Source organism: Mandrillus leucophaeus, unplaced genomic scaffold (genome assembly GCF_000951045.1).
Source record: "Mandrillus leucophaeus isolate KB7577 unplaced genomic scaffold, Mleu.le_1.0 Scaffold371, whole genome shotgun sequence".
NCBI lineage: Eukaryota > Metazoa > Chordata > Mammalia > Primates > Cercopithecidae > Mandrillus > Mandrillus leucophaeus.
Window position 1 is genome coordinate 1,361,964 of NW_012103932.1, and position 13,506 is coordinate 1,375,469.

Consider the following 13,506-nt stretch of genomic DNA (forward strand, 5'->3'; position numbering starts at 1 on the left):
GGTCCCAGTTGTTGAGTCCAATGAGGATGAGCTCAGATGCTCTGTGGTCACTTCCCGTGCTGTGCTTTGGGGACACTGCGATGAGGCACCAGCCAAGCAGGGCAGGGTGGGACCCACTTCCGTCGAGCTCCTGTGGATGGTGAGCACCACCCAGCAGCCACCTGTGGGGCAGGGCAGGGGCTGAATCCCACTGGGGGTGCCTGTCTGTCATGTGACAGGAGTCCAGGGCATGCATGGCAGCTCCTCAGTGTCATCTCGGGCCAGCTCCTTCTGTCACTCCTCTGTGGCCTGGAGCAGCCTGCTGTCTCCCGGTCACGAGCCGGCCGTGGGCATTAGCACCACAAGAGCAGGGTCCGTCCACCTTTTAAGGCACCGCCACCCCTGCCACACAGTGACTTCTGTTTCCTCTCATTGGGCAGAATCGTGTCATGTGGCCGCCCAGTTGCAAGGGAGCCCTGGAAGGGGGTTTGCAGTGGGGTGTGTGGGCCCTGTCCAGCAGACCTGGCTGGTTGGGATAATGCCATCAGTGGCCCTGTTGTCACTTTGGCCTTGCTTACGTTGCCGATTAGGTTAGGAAATGGTCTTGATTCTGGGATATGTGAGCCTGAAGTTACCAGTGTAAAGCAGCACCTAATATATGTTTGGCCAAATGGGCATTTGTTAAAAAAAAGTTTGGTCAGAGCTCAGTGTCACCATCTTTGGACGAATTTATGTGATACAAGAATACATCAGAGATTTTATTCAAAAAAATTATTGCAATTTCATCATTACATACTTTAATGGCAAAATATGCTATTAACAGCGCAAGGCCAATATGCTCCCTGTTGCAGCTGCCCGTGAGGTGGCCCTCCCCAGGGACGCTGACGTGTCTGCCGCCTCCAGCGTGGCCGTGCGGAAGCAAGACATCCACGGACAGCTCCATTGGTGACGTCGCCTGCACGCCACCGAGCTGAGCCGGAACAGTTGTATTGGAGGCGTGTGGGTGACGAGAGCGAGGTTAACAGCTGGTGTTTGTGTGAAACTGGAGTCAAATGAGGACTGGGCACTGTGCCCACGTGGGCCTGTGCAACAAGCGCATGCATGGCAGCTGCTGTGGATCGCACAGGCTCCTGAGTGTGCCTGGTGTCCAGAGGTGTGCACAGTGGCTGTGGGTTTGCATAGGAGCCATGGGTGTGCACAGTAGTGGGTGTGCACAGTAGTGGGTGTGCACAGTGGCTGCGGGTGTGCATGGTGTCTGTGGGTGTGCATAGTGGTGGGTGTACTGCACAGTGGGTGTGCACAGTGGCCGTGGGTGTGCATGATAGTGGGCATGCACAGTCTGGGTGTGCACAGTGGTCGGTGTGCATAATGGGTGTGCACAGTGGCCATGGGTATGCATGGTGCTGGTGGGGTGTGTGTGCAGTGTCTGTGGGTGTGCACTGTGGTAGGTGTGCACAGTGTCTGGTGTGCACAGTGGCTGCACTTGGGTAGGTATGCACAGTGTCTGGGTGTGCATAACGGTGCCTGTGGGTGAGCATAGTGGTGGGCATGCTGCATAGTATGGGTGTGTGCCATGGTGGTGGGTGTGCACGGTGGTGGGCATGCACGGTGGGTGTGCACAGTGTCTATGGGTGAGCATAGTCGTTGGCGTGCTGCACTGTGGGTGTGTGCAGTGAGGGTGGGCGTGCACAGTGTGGGTGTGCACTGGGGTAGGTGTGCACAGTGGATGTGCACAGTGGCGGTTGGTGTGCACCGTGCCTGTGGGTATGCGTGGTGGTGGGTGTGCACAATGACCTTGGGCATGCACTGTCTTGTTCTGCTGCAGTGCTGGTGGCATGGTGTCCACAGCTGGCTGAGCACTGGCGGCAGCTGCGGTGAGTGTTGCTTCTTGCCTGATGGGACTTTGGTCTTGCTGCTCTTCCCATGGTTGGGGTTTTCTAGAGCCCTGAGTGCCCTCACCCTGAGGTCAGCACTGTTGTCTGTGAGAAGAAGCTGTGTCAGGCTCTGGTGACACTCACTTCACCCTGCCCAGCCCCAGTAACTGCTGTGGACCAGGTAGCTAGAAGATTTGCCCTGAGTGGTGCAAGGGGCAGGACCCGTGGCTGGGGCTCCACACTCAGGGTGTCTGGCTCCTTCATTAGGTGATGGCTTTGCCCATTCATTCTCACTCACTCTCCTTTTCCTGTTTTTTGGGCCTCTCCTCGCCTGGCCACCTGACCAAAAGATTGTTTTATGTGATGTGATTCACATAACAGGTGCTTCTGCCTTAAACCCAGAGTCTGCGCCTTGGCTTACGCCTGTGATCCTAACATTTCGAGAGGCCAAGGCTAGAGGATGGCTTGAGCCCAGGAATTTGAGGCTGCAGTGAGCTATGATCACACCACTGCACTCCCGCCTGGGTGACAGAGCAAGACCCTGTCTCTAAATTTTTTAAAAAAGAAAATGAAATACATAAAATAAAATAAAAACTAAAATAAATCCAGCAACTCAGAACCCTTGGGAAGTGTAGGCTGAGGCGCCCCAGGCCGAGGCGGAGGCGGCTGCGTTGAATGGTATTTCTGAAACAGAAGAGGGACTCTGGCAAACAGTCTTAGGTGTGGAGTCGGGAGAGGACCTACATGCTCTTTGCGACCTCACAGATGACCTTACTGCCCAGCACAGGGGCTGCAGAGACCTGGCCTGACAGGCCTCGCCCACCGGGCCACAGCACCCTCCTTTGTCTTCTGTGACTTCTTTGGAACAATCACCCTGCACCTAGAGAGACCCTTACTGGTGCATATTTCTCTTCTGTTTGGATCTGGCGACTAGAAAATACAGACAGGCAAAAAGAGTTCATTGGGAATCCCGCCACCTGGTGGAGATTTTCGCATAACCGCCTGGCGCCTGCGCCGCCATGTGCTGAAGCCTGCCTTCCTGCTCAGCTCACCCTGCAGGGCCCCCAGTGCCTGTGACTCCGAAGTGAGACTAGGAGTCCTCCTGAGCGGTGGCTCAAGCCTGTAATCCCAGCACTTTGGGAGGCCGAGACGGGAGGATCACGAGGTCAGGAGATCGAGATCATCCTGGCTAACATGGTGAAACCCCGTCTCTACTAAAAAAATACAAAAAACTAGCCGGGCGAGATGGCGGATGCCTGTAGTCCCAGCTACTAGGGAGGCTGAGGCAAGAGAATGGCATGAACCTGGGAGGCGGAGCTTGCAGTGAGCTGAGACCGCGCCACTGGACTCCAGCCTGGGTGACAGAGCGAGACTCCGTCTCAAAAAAAAAAAAAAAAAAAAAATTCCTCCTGAGCCTGTGACAGCGCTGACTGTCTTCCCGTGGCGTTCCTCTTTAAGTTGCTGCCGTGACAACTCAGTTGTCCCGGACTCAGCTGTGGCCCTGATAGCAGATTCCCTAGACAGGCGTCGCTGTTGACGCTTCGGTATGGAATCGGAGCAGGGGCGTGGCAGAGCTGGACCACTAGCCACGTCTTCTGGTTTCAGACTCGGGATCTGAGGATCTGGGGTCACAGGTACTCCCCTTTCGAGTAGCGACCAGCAGGAAGGCATACCCCAGCTCTGGGCAGACCGTCTGCCAGGCCTCACAGCCCAGGTGTGCTGGCAAAGGGCTTTCCTCTCCGTGTCTCAGTTTCCCCTTGTGAATGAGCCACCTCATTCACAAGGTGGCTGTAAGTAGGACCCCATATCGAGTGAATTGTGGTTCTTGGCGTATAGCAAGTATTGCTGGACACAGCAGTGCCGTAAGGGAAGCGTGTGTGCAGCTCAGCAGTGGCCTGGCCAGGATGTCTCTTTCTTATCAGGGAAGGCTGTGCATGGGCACGTAGGTCTACCCGGGTGTTGAGGGATGGGTAGGAGTTTCCTGGTGTGAGCAGGCAGGATGAGTGTGTGTGTGTGTGTGTGTAACAACACGACCTGTTTGGGAGCATGCGTGGTACGGCTGGGCTGTGGGGTGGGTAGGTGGGGCCCAATCTTGGAGGAATGTGGCGGTGGTGTACAGAAGCAGCCCTGAGTGTTGACAACGGGAGCGGGAGCTCCTCCTTGCATCTTAGAAAAGTGGCTCTGAGTGCCGAGTGAAGCAGGCTGTGAGTGGGGCTGGCTCTGAAGGCAGGAGCCACTGAGGAGGGGTTTCCTGTGCAGAATTGAGGGGGACTTGCCGCACGTCAGGGGATGGAGAGAGGGACAGACAGGCTTGGGACACAGGGTGGAGGCAGAGCCGAGCAGGCAGGCTAGGGGCTTGAGTTGGCAGGACCTGCTGGCAGGGACTTGAGATTTCCAAGGGGTCGTCCCATCTCCAGCTGACAGATAAGCAGGTTCGTTCCACGACTTGCCAGGAGTCTCTGTGAACAGCCATGAAGCGGGCCTCAGGCTCAGGCCCCTCTGACTCCAGAGCCCGTGCGTGCTGGCCTCGCGGGAAGGTGACCGCTTCTCATCAGCGGAGATGATTTCAGTTGCAAACAACAAAAGTTAATGATTTGCTTGTAACGAAAAAGTGTGGAGGTCAGGCCAGTTTCAGGCGAGGCGGACTCAGTGGCAGGGCAGTGTCGCTAAGGATCCAACCTTCCCGGCATTAGCTTCATCCTAGGACTAGCTCCCCTCGTGACCCCGAGACAGTGGCCACCAGTTCTAGTGAGGAGGAAGGTCTTTGTCACCATTAGAAGACTGTCCTTGTCCCGAAGGACTTCCCTACCCAAAGGTAAGAGTTGCTGTGACTACCTGAAGCAGGTCCCATGGCCGTCCCAGAGCGGGGGGCTGGAACGGGCTGCGGGCTCAGCCTAGATCGTGTGCCCCTCCCTTGACAGTTGGACACACCTGGGCTGCCCGGGAAGGCCCCGGAAAACCTTCTAGGCCTTTTCCATCCAGCGCCCAGTGCTGGCGCCACCTGGTGCCGGGTTCCGGTAGTGCGTGGTTTCTTCAGGTCACGCAGAGGCCCTTGCGGCTCCGGATGTACGTGCCTGTAAGATACCTCTCTTTTCTTCTTATAAAACTAAGGACAGCAGAAACAAATCGACCCAGAAACATTCAAAGATTTCTACAACTGCTGGAAGGAGACAGAAGCAGAAGCCCAGGAGGTCAGTCTGCCGTGGCTGGTGATGGAACACCTGGATAAAAACGAGTGTGTGTATAAGTTGTCCAGCTCCGTCAGGACGAACCTAGGCGTTGGCAAGATCGCCATGACTCAGAAGCGTCTGTTCCTCCTAACCGAAGGAAGGCCAGGCTACGTGGAGATTTCCACCTTCAGAAATATAGAGGTAAGGGCAGCACGGGCAGGCGGCGCCGGACCCCACCTGTGTTTAGGAGGCAGATGGCTGGAGCGGGCCCTGAGCTCTCTGCCAGCCATGCCACGTACCAGCCGTAGGCCTTCTGCAGACCCCTTGGCTTCCTGTCCCTCAGTCTGCTCATCCGTAAAGCAGGAATAAGGCTGATGCCTTCTCAGTGGGTGGTGGGGATTGAATCGTTTACGTACGGAGCAGGCTTAGAATGGTAACTGCTTTTCTAACACAAGTGACTTGCATCTGGGAGGCAGGAAGCAAGAAGCAGTGTGGGCTGACATTCTCATTAGGGACAGTAGGATGCGTTCGTTCATCCATGAGATGTCTACTGAGAAACTGCCGTGTGCCGGCCACAGTGAGCCACAGTAGCTCACATTTTCTAGTCACAGTCAGACCTGGTTCATGTAAAACATAACAAGTTTATTTTATAACAATTAAAAAATCTTCGAACAGTTTTAGCATCATATGTTAACGGTAGTCATTTTCCCTGTCGAGGAAATCTGAATTTCATCCTGATTCATCTTACGCCTTATAGTTGCTTTCCCAGATTTAAGGGGACTATAAGAGGCACGTCAGATACTCAGGTGTTTTATGTGATCACCTGCTGAGTGGTCATAGAAGCTGGAAGGGCAGTCAAGCCACAGTCGCAGCCCATAGGAAATGCTCGGCCAGTAGATCCACCTCTTGCTGTTGGCCTTCAGTGTATTCTTTTCTCCACACCTGCTTTGCCAGACTTCCTTCTAGAATTCCAAAGAAAGGTAAATAAGTACCAAGAAAGGGAGATGGAAGTAAGGAAAAAAAAAAGCGGGAGAGAGACGTATTTCAGGATGTGAAAGAATGCGCCACCTTCAGACACTGGGCGAGCCCAGCTGTGTGGGTGCGTGTAGGTGCTGCACCCCGGCGAATCCCACCTGCCGTCCACGGGAATACCGCCCCTCGCCCCGGGCCCTGCCTTCTGCGTGCCAGCAGGGTGCGTGCCTGCAGCCCATCTGCCTCTTCGTTCCAGAGCCCGCTCTGCCGCTGTCTCTGGTTAATCCACGTGTTCTCTGAGTGTGACCTTCCTAACTCTTTCTTTTCTGCCTCTGCAGGAGGTCAGGAGCACCTCTACTGCATTTCTACTTAGGAGAATACCCGCTCTAAAAATCAAAGTGGCGTCCAAGAAAGAAGTCTTCGAAGCCAACCTGAAAACTGAGTGTGACCTTTGGCACCTGATGGTGAAGGAGATGTGGGCTGGGAAGAAGCTGGCCGATGACCACAAGGTGGGAGACGCGGGTCCCCTCTGCCCTTTGCAGTGGCTGCCTCGGGGGGCCTCTCACCACCTGTGGGTCCTGTGGCGGTTCTCAGCCGTGTGTGCTCGGGGTCAGGTCTAGGTCTCCTAAGCAGAGTGAGTTTGTCGGGCACCATCTTGACAGAAGCATTGAAGATGTCGTGGTCTGTGTGGCCCAGCGAGAGGCCTCCTGGCGCTAGGGAAGGGCATGATGAGAAGACGCAGGGCGGTCTGGGCAGGTGTGGGTGCTCCACTGCCCGCTCCGGGCTGGCGATGTCCCAGAGAGTGGAGCTAAGGGCTGGACGGTGCTGGTGCTTCCACACCCGCAGGCCGGAGTTGGGGGTTTTGGGCTCCCCTGCTCTGAGCGACTCTTCACGGTCACAGGATTTGGAATTTGGCAGGGACAGTGCTGCTTTCCTTCCACAGGGTTAAGATGATTTTCTAGGGATTGTTGTACCTTGATTTACTTTGGGCCAAATTGATAGCTTTGATGATATCAAATGACAATTGCACCATAATGAAGGGAACCATGGGCAGGTGGTGTGTAGGGGAGGCATCCACGCTGCTCAAGGGCGGGACAAGACAGGAAGACACCTTAGCAAATGGGCAAAGACCATGAACGTGGAACTCATAGAAAGGGAACCGCTCACCAGGTTATGAAGAAGTGCATAGCCCCACCAATCCTCAGAGAAATGCCGGGGACGATGGCACCCACTGCAGTGGCAGTGCTAGGAGAAACATGGGGCCACAGCAGGAGGGCTGCTGTTAGTACAGGAAGTTCCCGGTCACAGGGCGGAGGGTGACTGGGTCCTGTCTAAGATCCCAATGCCCTGTGGCTTTTGGACTAGCCATCTGATGCTGTACCCCCTGGTTTACAGAGCATACACCAGCAGAGTCCAACCAAAGCCCGGAGGGCTATGGACTGTCTTTGTAAGTAAAGTTTTACTGGAACACAGTCCTGCCTGCTTGTTTATGAAATGTCCCCGGGTGCTCCCGTGCCGCAGTGGCAGGCAGCGGGTGATCTCAGCTGAGACTGGCCACAAAGCTTGAAATGCCTCCTGCCTAGCCCCTTTTAGAAAACACTGGCCGAGCCCTGGTATGAACAATCCATATTTGTCTTAACTAAGACAAAAAATATATGACATAAGATCCAAATTCATCGGTGATTTAAACTCTTCATGTCACTTTGAAAAAACGTGTTTCGGAAGGATTGTTCTGTGTGAGGAGACAAGGTCTCCAGTGAACTGACCTTAGTGATTCTTGCTGTTTTGAAAGGCACGTGTTTCTGTTCTAGGACCCTCAGTACGTCCAGCAGGCGCTGACCCACGTCTTGCTGATGGACGCCGTCGTGGGCACGCTGCAGTCACCAGGTGCCATCTACGCTGCCTCCAAGTTATCCTACTTCGATAAGATGAGGAAAGAAAGTAAGATATGCTCGTTCTTAGCGTGGATCATTGTCCTGATTATACACCTTAAGTGATTTTATCTGGTTGATGTCTGTTTTATCAAGTAGAACCGAGCCCAGATCTCCCGGTTTTTTCTTTTATATTTGTAATTTACTTTCGAGTCGCACACCTTGTCCGGCATCTTTCCTTCCTTCACTGCACAGTGCACCTTGGAGCCCCTTGCTCATCCGTCCGATTGAGGCCCTCGTCGTTTGTATGTCTGGATAGCATTCCAGAGTACGCTGCAAGCATTTGTGGTGATTCTTAGTTGCAAACAGCAGCCTTTCCTCTGGCTGGCGGAAGCACAGTGGAAACCTGTGGGAGGCTGTGGAGCGGCTCCTGGAATCTCTGACTGGCGGGGAGCGCGTGTCTGGGGCTTGCAGTTAGGAACGCACCTGCTGAGAAGCTGGGCACCTCTGCACAGCTGGCCTGTTGACTGATGGGCTTCGCCACTGCATGGGTGAGGAGAGGCCCTGCACGTCAGGATCCGCTGTTTTCTTGATTGGGTCAGCTGTCCCAGACAGGAACCCTCTGGCCATCCTGTAGATGTGGATCTGGCTCTTGCATTCTGGAAGCCACAGGGGCTGCTGCTGGACTCCCATTTCCTTCTCGTGAAGGTCTGCAAGCCGAGGGTTTTCTGGTCTTTTTGTGACTGAGTGATAGACATTGTTCGGGTGAAGGACGTTTGGTCTGTCCCTTCATCAGTGAGTGAGCGCTGGCGTGGTCTCTGCGTTGTGGCTGCTGTGGTCATTCATGTGCAAGCTCTGGTGTGCACACCTGTTTTCATTTCCCTTGGGCATAGATCTAGGGGACTCTGGCTTTTTAAAACGTTGTCCCAGAATTAGGAACAAACCTCACTTACATGTTTATTCGCTTGGGTACAGTTTGCTGTCTTTGTGGCGTCTGTCACCAACTGCAGGACCTCTGCCACTTTCTGGGCACAGAATCCCTCTCCCACGTGACCCGGGGGACCTTGAACTGCAGCAGCAGCCAGGCCCAGGTGCTTGTGTTCCTGCAAGGCCGGCCGAGTGGCCTGAAGGAGCTTTTGTCCAGCAGTCCTGGAACCAGACATTGATTGCTATTTTTTTTCTCTTGGGAACAAAATCAAACAACCGCCCTACTTCAGCGGTTGATCTCATTCCAAACTCATGACTAATCTCTGTCGGGCGTTTACAGGAAAGCCTTCTAACGCCTCTGCTAGCAGCGCATGACGGCAGAGGGGGGCTGCCACGCTGGTGTCACTCGGTGCGGTGCGCTGGCTCCCGCGCCCTCCTCACAAATCCGAAAACATTTTCCCATGGGTAAAGCTCATGACACATGAGCCTGAGCTTAATTTAGTAGCTTATGGGCAAGTCATGATGGAAGGTCTCCGACTGTACGGAATTAAATAATAACCGAAGGTGTCATAATCCAAGGCAGGAGCTGAAGAGGCGTTGGCCATGGCCAGCTGGCTTTCACTGCAGCCCGGTGGAGCCCGTCAGCCTCGTGCGGAGTTCTGCTCAACCCCCTGCTGACAGTGCGATCCTCAGTCGATCACGGATGTTGATGTGTGTCGGGTTCTTCATCTTTCTTTTCTCAAAATGGGGATAACGGGACCAGTCTCTCAGGTGGTTGTGAGAGTAACAAAATGATGGAAGAGAAGCACTTAAGGGGCAGGCCCTGGACGGCGGGGACTGAGGAAGTCCTTGATGCAGGAGGCCGAGGCACCCGCAGGGGATGGCAGGAGAGGCCGCAGAGCAGGCTGGCCCCAGGGGCCTCCAGGCGGGAGGCCGCTTTAGGTTTTGCCTGGAAACATGGGTTGGATTGGATAGCAAGAGGAGCGTTAGGATATCCTGAGGAGCAGTGGTTTTGAACAGGGGCGACGTTGCACCCCTCCCTGCGGACAGGCATTTGGCAGCGCCTGGAGATATCTGTGGTTGTGTGTGAGATGCTACTGGCATCTTATGATGCTCAACATCCCACGGCACACAGGATGCCGGGCATTCGCCCACAGCCAGGATTATCCAGCCCCACGTGCCCCTGGTTCTAGGTTGGGAAACTGCACTCATGGATGAGGTCTCTGGGTTTCATCTTCGGAAGCCTTCGTTACTGAGGAGAATGTTATGTTTCCGCTTTGCTGGGCATTGTGTCATGTTTGGGTGTAGCAAGCAGATGGGATGGCTCAGGAGCAGAGAAGAAGGCTGCGATTAAACAAAGGCAGCTCAAGGCATAGGGGTGTGGAGGCGTGGTGTGGACACAGGTGGGGGATGCGCCTGGCCACTCACTCGCACACCAGGTGACAACCAGGAAAGGAGGCCGAGAGTGCGTGACTTTCTTTCAGCGCCTCGGGTCCAAGAGAGTTTCGTCTTCACAAATTAGGAAGTTTTACCTGCAAGCTGATACTCTGCAGAAATCAGAGCGCGTGAGGCTGTTGCGTCGCGTCCATCTCCTCGAGGCCGTGACAGTAACACTCCAAGTGTCTTGTGTTTCAGTGCCCATGGCACTTCCGAAGACAACCGTGGAAACACTGAAGCATAAAATCAACCCCTCGGCAGGGGAGACGTTCCCACAAGCGGTGGACGCGCTGCTCTACACTCCGGGTAAGGCCCCTCTGCCCGCTCCTCGCTGCCAGTTTTCAGACAACCTGACACGCTCAGGTTGGGTTCAGGGTCAGCCCCGAAGTGAAAGGGGAGCCAGTGTCACGGAGTAAGTGGGGACAAGGTGCCTGTTGCTTTCTGAGGTGAAGTGCTGAGTGACAGGTGTGCAGCTGGTCCAACCGCTCTGTGGACTTGGCCTCACGGTGACCGGAGCCTGAGAGCCCACGGTTGATGGAAATGGCACCAGCACTTGAGCTCCCGCCCCAGGGCTTCCGTCCCTCACCTTCTAGAGCAGTCGACGGTCACACTAGCTCTTTCTGTTTTTGAGACGGAGTCTTGCTGTGTCACCCAGGCTGGAGTGCAGTGGTGCAATCTCGGCTCACTGCAACCTCCAACTCCTGGATTCAAGTGATTCTCCTGCCGCAGCCTCCCGAGTAGCTGGGACTCCAGGCGCCCGCCACGATGCCCGGCTAACACACTGGCACTTTCTAAAGCACTCTCGCTCACACTGTTTCCCCAGAAGCTCTTAATCGGATCCTTTTGTCACTGTGATAAGGTGATGACGCCTCAGATGTTTGTTGTCATAGCAACTGGAATGACAAGGAGCCTGTGCAGCCCTAAGTGCCTGCCAGTCCCTCTTCTCCGTTGGGTGCGGCTGCACCTGCACCTGCCTACTGTGCTTGACTTTCCTGGGACCCTGCATGCCGCATCAGGGTGGTGGCAGGAGAAGGAAATGGGCGCGGCCAAGGGTCTTGGTATAAACAAAGATGGCTGTCATGTTGCACGTTTAAACTGTGGAAAACAGTTTTATTTAATTCTGGCTTATGGAGAATGCAGCAGGGAAGCTTATGTTGAGGGTTCATGGTGTGGGATAACAAAGGAATACAGTTCTAGGCAGAAAAGATTTTTATTTTTTATTTTTTGTTTTGTTTTGTTTTGTTTTGTTTTGTTTTGTTTTGTTTGAGACGGAGTCTCGCTCTGTCGCCCAGGCTGGAGTGCAGGGGCCAGATCTTGGCTCACTGCAAGCTCCGCCTCCTGGGTTTATGCCATTCTCCTGCCTCAGCCTCCCCCGAGTAGCTGGGACTACAGGTGCCTGCCATCACGCCCAGCTAGTTTTGTTTGTTTGTTTATTTTTTAATAGAGACGGGGTTTCACCATGTTAGCCAGGATGGTCTTGATCTCCTGACCTCGTGATCCGCCCATCTCGGCCTCCCAAAGTGCTGGGATTACAGGCTTGAGCCACCGTGCCCGGCTATGTTTTTTATTTTTTTGAGTCAGGGTCTTGCTCTGTTGCCCAGGCTGGAGTGTAGTTGTGCAATCACAGCTCATTGCAGCCTCGACCTCCTGGGTTCAAGTGATCCTCTTGCCTCAGCCTCCTAGGTAGCTGGGACCCCAGGCTTGTGCCACCAAACCCAGGCATGTGCCACCAAAACCAGGTGATTTAAAAAAATTACGGGTTTTTTAAAAAAGGACGGGTTTCGCCATGTTGCCTAGGTTGATCTCGAACTCCTGGGCTCAAGCGATATCTCTCCGCCTTGACATCCCAAGGCGCTGGGATTACGGATGTGAGCCACTGCACTCAGCCCAGAAGGGATTTTTAAAATCGTCACTTTGTTGCATCTGCGTCTGCAGGTGTCAGCCGTAGGCGTCACCGCTTCTCACAGGCCGTGTCTGCGGCTTCACAGAGCACCTGGCTGTTCACACACAGAGCTCATGCTTCAGGTGGGCAGAGAAGCTGTGTGTGAAGCGATTTCCCCATAAGAGAGTTTTTCTCTCGTCACGGGATGCCAAGAAACCCAAGAACGCCATAGACCCGGTCTGAGCAAGCAGGCAGCGTCATCAGGGCCACCCCGCGTGAGGCCGACCCGACGTGTCTAAGCCGGGCTCTGTGCCGACTTCGCCAGAGATAACTCCACAGATCAAGACACTTTGGCCATGGCATTTGAATGCATGGTATTTTTAGGTCCCGGTTGGTTTCCCTGAAATGAAACTCACTCTGGGCTTCCCGTTGTGATGGGCGAGGAGTTCAGGCGGCTTCCCCTCCAGGAGCATCTCAAAGGCCTGCAGAGAGCGTGTAAAGCAGCCGTGGAGAGCGGGGAAGCCGCCTTTTCCTGTGGCTGCCAATTCTGGAAGGGGTGGCCGAGAAGCTGGTAGCCGAGCAGGGCTTTTGCAAGCCTTTTGGGATTACAGGGACAAGAGGTGGTCAAGCCCCATCAAGAAGCGGGAGTCTTGTTACTCCCGTTAGCTTGGGGCTGGGTCTCCGACAGGTTCCAAGGAGTGAGGAGAACCAACCCGCAGGCCGTAAGGCCGCAGGTCAGCCCAGGCTCTGCCCAGGGGGAGCGTGCCCCTCAGGGCAGTGTCTCACCCATCGGAGCAACAGACCACTGGAATTGCACCCCAGAGAGACCGGGAGGCTTGCCCTTCTGGACTCAGGACGGAGGCAGCTCCCCAGGGCCGGGGGTCGCTTGAATATCCTCGGGGGAAAGGTGAAACCTTGCCCCTTCAGACCGCACCGGGGTCAGGCCCAAGGAGGCTGAAATCTAAATGCGGTGGTAAAAGCAGGCAAATGTGAACAATGAAAGCAAGCAAACTTCTAGGCGACAGGGTAGAAGAATATTTTCATGAGTTTATGGTAAAGAAAAAATTTGTAAATTGTATATAAAAATACTAACCATAAAGGAAAACAGTGTTGAATTTGACTATATTAAAAGCAATGATTTTATTATTTTTATGTTTTCTGAGACAGGGTCTGGCTGTCACCCAGGTGCAGCGGTGCGATCACGCCTCACTGCAACCTCTGCCTCCTGCGCTCTAGCGATCCTCCCCCGTCAGCCTCCTGATTAGCTGGACTACAGCTGCACACCACTTCGCCCAGCCAATTTCTGTATATATATATTTTTGTAGAGATGGAGTTTTGCCATGTTGCTCAAGCTGGTCTTGAACTCCTGAGCTCGAGCAATCTGCCGGATTTGG

General features: G+C 54.3%; 1 protein-coding gene across 1 annotated transcript in view; it reads left to right on the top strand.

Moving 5' to 3' along the window:
* Positions 1 to 13,506, top strand: part of DENND3 (DENN/MADD domain containing 3) — a 97,921-nt gene that overhangs the window by 73,148 nt on the left and 11,267 nt on the right. Inside the window, exons 12-15 of the mRNA XM_011990151.1 lie at positions 4,965 to 5,224; positions 6,334 to 6,504; positions 7,807 to 7,936; positions 10,429 to 10,536. Of these exons, the coding sequence (XP_011845541.1) occupies positions 4,965 to 5,224; positions 6,334 to 6,504; positions 7,807 to 7,936; positions 10,429 to 10,536 (669 nt within the window). The remainder of the gene's footprint in view (positions 1 to 4,964; positions 5,225 to 6,333; positions 6,505 to 7,806; positions 7,937 to 10,428; positions 10,537 to 13,506) is intronic.